Source organism: Salvia miltiorrhiza, chromosome 6 (assembly GCF_028751815.1).
Source record: "Salvia miltiorrhiza cultivar Shanhuang (shh) chromosome 6, IMPLAD_Smil_shh, whole genome shotgun sequence".
In the NCBI taxonomy this organism is placed as follows: domain Eukaryota; kingdom Viridiplantae; phylum Streptophyta; class Magnoliopsida; order Lamiales; family Lamiaceae; genus Salvia; species Salvia miltiorrhiza.
In genome coordinates, this window is record NC_080392.1 from 40,466,412 (window position 1) to 40,474,744 (window position 8,333).

At 36.1% G+C, this 8,333-nt stretch overlaps 1 protein-coding gene and 1 pseudogene across 1 annotated transcript; one reads left to right on the forward strand and one right to left on the reverse strand.

The window, feature by feature from the left end:
* The first annotated feature begins 223 nt into the window (after positions 1-223).
* Positions 224-3,148, forward strand: LOC130989528 (uncharacterized). Its single transcript, XM_057913502.1, has 8 exons — positions 224-308; positions 421-590; positions 835-897; positions 1,026-1,045; positions 1,204-1,248; positions 1,575-1,642; positions 1,894-2,024; positions 2,107-3,148. Exons 1-8 carry the CDS (start codon positions 236-238, stop codon positions 2,233-2,235), a joined length of 699 nt encoding a protein of 232 aa, XP_057769485.1. The 5' UTR covers positions 224-235; the 3' UTR covers positions 2,236-3,148.
* A 133-nt stretch (positions 3,149-3,281) lies between these two features.
* Positions 3,282-6,578, reverse strand: LOC130989527 (type IV inositol polyphosphate 5-phosphatase 6-like; annotated as a pseudogene).
* Positions 6,579-8,333: the final 1,755 nt, after the last annotated feature.

Sequence of the window (8,333 nt, forward strand, 5' to 3'; positions counted from 1 at the left end):
TTATAAATTCTTGAAATTTCTTATAAACTCCTTAAAATAAGCTTAGGCCGCTTAGCCAAATACCATATTCATGATTTGAGAACCCCTCACTCTTTTGAGTGTTTTTGTTGGAAAACAAAAAAAAAACAAAAAAAGAAAGTCGGAGAAAATCCGTCTCATTAATTGCGCTTTACTTGCGTGTCTATATATAGGGAAAGTTACATCACTCTCCCTTCTCTTCAGACTCGAGAACTTCATGGCGGGAAGCGATTCACAGAAGCAACTCCTAACTTTGATTCGCGACTTCACCACAGAGAAATCTCATGGAGGTAGAACCACAAAAAGCTCGAATTAAGATCATCGCGAGAAGTTGAAGTATTTGACTTTCTGCATTTACCTTTCGTGCTAATTTTCTCACAATTTTGGGGTACAATTTTCCAGAGAGAAGGATTGTGAATCAGAAGAAACGGATTGAAGAACTAAGATCTGAGCTGGATGCAGCAAATGCAGAGCTGGAGGAGGTGAAGCGTGACAGAGAGACCACGGAACAACAGCTCAAAGGCTATGAAGTTGAGTTATCCATGACCGATGCCTCACTTCAAGCGTTAGAGGTGTAGATTTTATTACATTTTTTGTGATTTTTCTAGTAATTGTTTTTTCTCCGAGTCTTTAGATATGTTTGTGTCAAATTCGGGGGGAGATGTGGTTGTAGATTACTATTGGTATCTGCTAAATAGTTCTAATGTTTCTCCGTCAATCTGATTACAAGGTTGAAAGAGAATTTAGCGAAACTCATTTCTGCAACCGCGATAATTTTTCCTTTTTGTTTGACCTAATTGCTGGAATTTGTTTTAGGCGAGGATCGCTCTCACTAACTCTGATGTTTCAGCACTTGGTGCTAAATTGGCGGAACTCAAGGTGTATTACTGTTTTGCATGTTTACCAACGTTAGTTCGTTTCATAAGCAGCTTATGCATAGTCTGATATATTTTCTGTTCCATGTTCATTAACTCTGGTGTTGTTAATTATGCTCCAATGGTGTGAAGAATGAAGAGAACTCCGTGCGGTACGATTTGCATGTGTTTTGTCACATGTTAAACTATTCTTACAATGTAAAATGTTTACCAAAAATGTATGTTATACTGTAAATAGAGCTGTTTTGATTACAATTATATTACCAATAAACTTGTTTTGGTGTTGAACATGTACCTCTTCTTTTGGCAGAGATGGATTTATTGGACAAATGCTTGAGCTAAATGCAGAGATAAGGTAAGCCTATTTCACTTCGTTTATCCATATTTTGACTTCATTTTTTTCCATGACAGATAGTTTCCCAACTATTAGCTGTCTTAATACATTTGAATGATTTTTCATTTTATAATGGATGATAGTGTGTGTGGATTTTTTTTTTCTGCTGGAAGGCCGGTTTTATTCTGCGATGTATATCACATAACATGCTATTAGGTCATAAATCAACCTGTTGACATGATACTTATTATCAAAATGAGGCAGAAGTAGACCTTGCTTCCAGTTGCTATACTAGATCCACTGTAGGCTATTCTTGCACTTATTGCTACTTCTGATCTGTCTCATAGGAAATTTCAAGAGCTTATAGGCTCCTCTTCAAATGTTGATAAAATTTCTCAGGCGACTCTGACCGAAGGTATGTGTCATATATACTGAAAAAGGACATATATTCTATGCGGAATTCTATATATGATTGATTGAATGAAAAGTTTATGAGCATTAAATCAAATTAACTCAAAAAAATTTGATGAATGGATGGTGATGACTCCTGGATATTGTTTGCACCAGTTATAAACTCGCAGTTTCCTATTTTCCTTAGCTTGGAATACTTGTTTAGCCTCATCTTTTTAGTGGTATAATGTAATCGTGGAATCACTCAAAAAGCAGGATCCTTAAACACAGACAAGCAAGGTGGCGAACAAGCCAGATTGGTTCTTAAGAGTGAACTTGCTCAAATGATCTTGCATAGTGACCAGGAGGAACAACAGTACAAAGCTGAAAAAGAGATTCACAGCATGGTAGAGCCTTTGATGTCACATTTGTGATGCCTAATTAGAAAATGAGACATATCCCTCAAACAAAATAATGGTGCTTGTGCAGGTTCAAGAAGAGCTTAATAATTTGAAAAGGAAAACAATGCTTCTGGAGTCGGTTATGAAAGAAAGCATGGAATTGCAGGATTTGAGGAGATATCCTTTAAGTTTTGTCTGTTGTTTTTCAACATGTTGATCGTTGAATTGGAAAACAGAACCCGCCCCTCAGGCCTATATCCTGCATTAGTTGAAGCCTTTTGAGACATTATCAGGTTCAACTTATTGGGTGAGTGGTTTCAACCAACTCAGCCTTGATCTAGTTAAGTTTGGAAATTCTTACAGACGAAAGAAAAGGTTAGCCTCTTAGCTTCTAGAAATACAACACAGAAATTGATGCATAATTTGTAGTTTGTGATTTTAAGCCTCTTCGCTTCTAGAAATACAACACAGAAGTTTGATGCATAATTTGTAGTTTGTAATTTTACGTCGCTGATATTGTGTTTAAGATAGTGTATATGAGGTTGTTGCTGCCTTTGTAGTTTATTAAATTGATTCCTAAGGTGTATAAAACTGTACATAGTCTGTCTTACCCAAGCACTTTTGCATTGTAGTCCAATTTTCTGGATTGTAGTTCTATCTGAAACACCATTTAGTCAACACTCATAAGAAAGATCTAATTCCTTTTTATTTTCAGAGATTACATTGCCTGTTATAATTATTCACTGATAACTTTGATAATCAACTCATCATAATTATACTGCTGGGTAATTTTGCACGAGGATGGAACACCCTCCATTTACCATAATTTGCCTTGACCGGAAACAAGCAGACTTCAGAACTGGAAGAAAAGTGTGCTGCTTTTGGTGACGAGCTACAAAAGAGATTTTTATGCCCACGCTGTAATCAAGATAATTCAGCGGAACTTGGTGAAACTATTCAGCCAAGTGATGGAAGCTAACTCTTGTAAGTAGTTAAATTTCAAACTTCTCAAACTTAGTTTTCTTAATATACTCCAATAATGCAAATTCAAAGAGGCAAATCACATCCATAAGGGCACAGACACCTGTAATCATATGATCTATATTGCAATAGTCAATATACTTGCATCATTGCATGCATCTCAAATGATCTTTTTAACTTGAATGATATCGAGGTGGATATTTAGAGCTCCTTTCACCTCACATAATAAATATATCAACCTTTTTAAAGTATCAGTTATGTTTCCTACTTAAACTTCTGACATCAGATAATATCTAGAATTTCTTTCAAAAAATTGCACGTAGTTTTTGCTTTTCTTTTCCCCAACCATGTGCTCTGTTTGAGTCTGTGCTTTGTGGTTGGTCTGGGTGTAAATCAGGCTATTTCAGTATCAATACAGCAAAAACAAAAAATAAAAAATAAATAAAAAATTACTGCATCATAGTCCATCATAGTCCACTTCCTTCCCAATTAACGAGAGCAATGCGGGTGCTGCTGCCTCTTTACTGTCCATTTCATTTACCTGTAGCAAAACATAGAAAAAAGGTCAGGTCAGATCTCTTTATGTTGAATTAGTTTCTGTAATAAATTTATATTTCTCGGACCCATGCAAATCTGAAATTAGAAAAAATTGGGGGAATAAGTGTTGGACTAGGAGACTTAACAGCTGTGCTGGGAGTTTTAGCAGGAAAGGTGTTGGGGTCCGGGACTGCAGGAGACCTTGTGTTTGTGTTTTCAGATTTCACAAAAATCTGAGTAGAGAAAAGAGCTGATACAGGCCGATGATCTGAAAACTTAATTTCACTGCGGAAATAGGAAAGTTGCCTCACTCCTTTACCATACCACAGAATCCTGTCACACCTGCATTTAGCAACCAAACGCCGCCGCCTTTTAGGAATTTAGGAAGATATTCTAAGTAGCTTTCACTTGATATATATTTGCAATGACCTTTGGAAGCAAGGTCTATATGAATTGGTAATTGGTTACAAAATATCATCTAACAAGATTGTATGTGATATAAGTTTACCATGCTGGAGTTCTTTGCTTCTCTCCTGCTCTACTTGGAATTCCACCCGAATACCTGTTGCAGTTGTAGGAAGAGTACTTATAAGTGGGAGCAAACTCTATGTCTCCCTCTTTCCAACCTTGGAATACGCCGCCTCGTTCGAGTTCCCTCCTCAATTGATCAAACTGCTGCAGTGATCTCCAGTTTCGCTCTTTTATTAGTTCCCTTGCTAGGTTGTCTTCTAGGTATAATCTGTAGTTGAGATCTCCAAACCAGAATATCCTACTGTTCTAAGAAAGAATAATCATATTAAACTTACAATCAATTCCATCTCTGAATAATTAAAAAAACTGAAACAAATTTGAGGTTATTGATATTCCACTTTCTATATTGTCTTGAAGGTCTACTTACTCATGTCCTAAGATGGTTAGTGGGTGAAGCTTGTCACCATCCTCAGGTAGCCGTTGGAAGCACGTTCGCTTGAAGATCTCCGCGACCTGGTAATTCCTTCTCCCTTCATCGCCTTTCTTCTCTCCCGAGGCTAAATGTGCAGCTATGAAGCAAAAACTGGCACCCCCTATAGTCATGCTGACTGAAACTGATCCTTTGTTTCCCATAAAACCCATTATACCACACGCAACGGAACAGACTTTAATGCCTGAGACGTCGTAGCGCTTTAGCAATTCCCTTCTCATCCACACACTAATAAAGACTCCAACCATCTTCTTGCTGGCCATCAATCTGTACCTATCCTGCTGCTCGAACTGAATCCCATCATCGTCTTTAGCAGGAAATGGTGTTGTTTGTGGGCTGTCTCTGTTAGATTTTGGGGGGTCCATCATCACTAGTGATGGGATGCACCATTGGCTTCAGCCATGGACATGAACACCCATATTTGTCATTGAGCGTGTTGCCTATTAGTTCATTCCAGTTCGTGGCCTCCGTTGGATCCTCTGCTCCGATCACGGTCGTCGCCTTCAACGGCACGATTTCTTGGAATCTGCGAGTGATCAACCAGATTGGCTTTGGGGATAATAGAAGGATGAAACATAGGCTATAGTTTTTGGACTTTTTAGACATACCCTAGAACGTATATGTCAACTGCGTCATCTCTTATATTCAGCCATTCATCCAAATGCACAGCCAAACTCCCCACCGGAGACTTTCCCGCCACATTCCAAGTACCCACAAAAACTCTGAAAATAAATAAATACTTAAATAAATAAAATTCTATCTCGATCAACATAGATGATGAGACGGGTCGTGCTATCGTGTCGTTGGTTCGAGAACTGACCTCAGTTCATCGTTGGCAGCGCGCAGATCGGTCTCGGTTGAATAGAACACAGAGCTGTCATTAGAATCGTCCTCGTCTTCACCATCTGCAACCAAGTAGTTAGACATATGCCATAGAAGAAGTAATGCATAAAGGAAAAGAGTAATATATACATATAGGCCATGCCTGAAAATTCATCTAGCCGAAATTGATCGGTTTTCTTCTGTTTCCTCAAAAACCAACGGTGAAATCTTTTAGATTTCCAGCTTCGGCGCTTTCTTTCCATGTAAGCAAGAAAAATAAACTGTCCATGCCCCGGTCACAAAGCAATGATGTGGTCAAAATTGGTAACGGAATTTCTCATGATTTTCATGAAAGGGAGACAGTAGGACATTTGCCCACGAAAATCTGGAATTTGGTGGGAGTTAATATTGTATTGACCGCCTGCAGCAAGAGGACACTGATGAGACAAAAAGAAGAAGCCTTCTTCAGGTTGGGGCTGTATCGGTTATCACAAAGAGAGAGAGAGAGAGAATATGAAGGTCAAAGGTGGCTGTTTGATGAAGCATAGGTGTGGAGTCTACAGCCAAATTAGGACCTCACATGGCTCCATCAAAGCTTGATTATTGGAGGTGCTTATCACGTACTACCCGTGTAGTGTTGCTTTGAGGGAGAGATACCGTTGATCATATATCTAGGTGTCTGGGTCAAAAGCTTTTGCAAAATTAAGTATAATAAATATTTAATTTTTTAAAACTTTTTAGTCCATTTGCTTTAATTAACAATGGTTTTATCAGGACGAACATTAGACAGGGACATGCTATTCGAACCGTTCAAACTTCTAGATTTTATTATATGTGGATAGTGAGGACATGCCCAGGACCAAGACTAAACATTTTAATTTTTAAGTAAACTCTCGTGTTAAATAGTTTGTAAATTTTTATTTTATGGCTCTAAACAATGCAAAGTAAAAAATTTAATGGATTGGACTTTAAGTTAGTTATTATGGGATGAGACATGAGAGGGAAATTAATAGGAGTATTGTGCTATTGTTTAAGGATAATATGTGATAGCCAACAAACACATCAATTTTAGACTAGTGACATATTAAAGTGCACACACACTACAAACTCGATGTAGGATAAGGACAATTCATTTTTTTTTAATTAGAGCACATTCTTTAACCTACTCTAGTTTTTTTGTATAATAGAATAGGAAATGGTTTAAATGAGTCAAGGTATTTATTATATAAAAAAATAGCTATTTTCAGTTTTAGATTGCGGAAAAGATTTACAATAAATTTATAACTTTTTTTTTAAAATGAATTCGTGATCCAAGATTCGAATTTTGCAAGTGTGACTTGTATAATAATATTGTCCCATAGCATATATTTATATGCCACTAATTATTTAAAGTGTACTTTTCGGAAGGTCAGTCACTTATCTATGTTTTTTTTTTCTTTTTTATAAAAAAAATCACTTATCCATGTGCTGGCGTATCGCATCATTCTTCTTGCACAAACAATTAATCAAGTGGTGAGATTATGCGCATCTTCTGATAGAATAATTTGGAAATAATTTTGAAAGCCTTTCACACTATTGACTACCCAAAAACGAAATTAAGATTTAAGCATCTGTTTTTAATTAGTGAGTAAGAGTGATATTTGGAATTTATATATCTATCCGCCAAGTCAAAAAAAGAAAGAAAAAAAAAAGGAAAAAAGAGAGTTGAGATTAGTTCTGAAATTTGTTTTAAGTGGATAATAGAGCTAGCCACATTAACCTTTTGCGCAAAGGTTACATGTCAAATTATAAACAAGCTTGAGCAGCGGCGGTTCTGAGGGTGTGCGGGATGGGCGACCGCACAGGGCCCCGAAAAATTGAGGGCCCCCGATTATATATAGCTCTATATATTTATATATACTTAAATAATTAAAAAATAAATAACATTATTAACTAGTTCAGTGGAAAGATGCTCTCTTCAAGTTATGTGGAATCTTGTTGATGTAGGTTCGATTCTTGAGAGTTACAATTTTACATTTTTATTGCTTTGGGGCCATTTTCTTTCATTAAGTGGTGTGTGAAATTGATGATGAAAGTGTTATTAGTGATTTTGTTTAATTATAATTTTATATTTTTATTGCTTTGGGGCTCTTTTCCTTCATTAAGTGGCGTGTGAAATTGATGATCAAAGTGTTATTAGTGATTTTGTTTCAAAATTTACAAGGAGAGCAACACTTCTCAAGTAAATGATTTAGTTTTTACATGCTTATTGTATAATAAAATAATAATAATAATAAAAACTATCGCTCGGTAATATATATTTTTTTGTTTTATATTTTTGATACATTTTTAGCTATAAAAAGGGCCCGATTTTAAATTTCGCACCGGGTCTTCTATAGGTTAGCCCCGCCCCTGAGCTTGAGACATGTCACGTGTAATTTTCTTAACTTCGACAGACTAGCTTTTTAAAATCAGTTCAAATTAATTTTCTAATTTATTCTGTATGTATTAGGCGTATATATACATAATATCAGTAAAAGAAAATTAGAGATCTTTTATGATATTTAAAATATACCCGAATGTTTCTTTTTAAAGTAAAAATGACCCAGCAGATCCAACCTTTCGAGTTGGTCGCGTGTGAAGAAAGGTGTGGGTTAAGACTAAAGATCCCAAAAAATTATTACTAAAATATTTGAGATCCGAAATATGCGTCTAATACCATGGCTAAGAGCAATCAATTATTGATTAATCGAGTATGAACAATAAACCCCAATAAATAAATAAAACTTTTTTTTTTTAATTTTCCTTCTCCTCGTCTAAACCACCTATCAAGTTAGTTGGACGTGAGATAGAATCTGGCGGTTTTAAGAATAGAAGGAAAATGAATCTGGTAGGAACGAAAGGATTTGGTTTTTTGGTTGTTGGATTATTTGCCTAGTTTCAAGCAGTTGACTTTTAGAAGAATAATGATTAGCCGTAGTGTTAAATACGTGTTTCAATTCATAACATCATTGATTGATACACTAATTTATCTA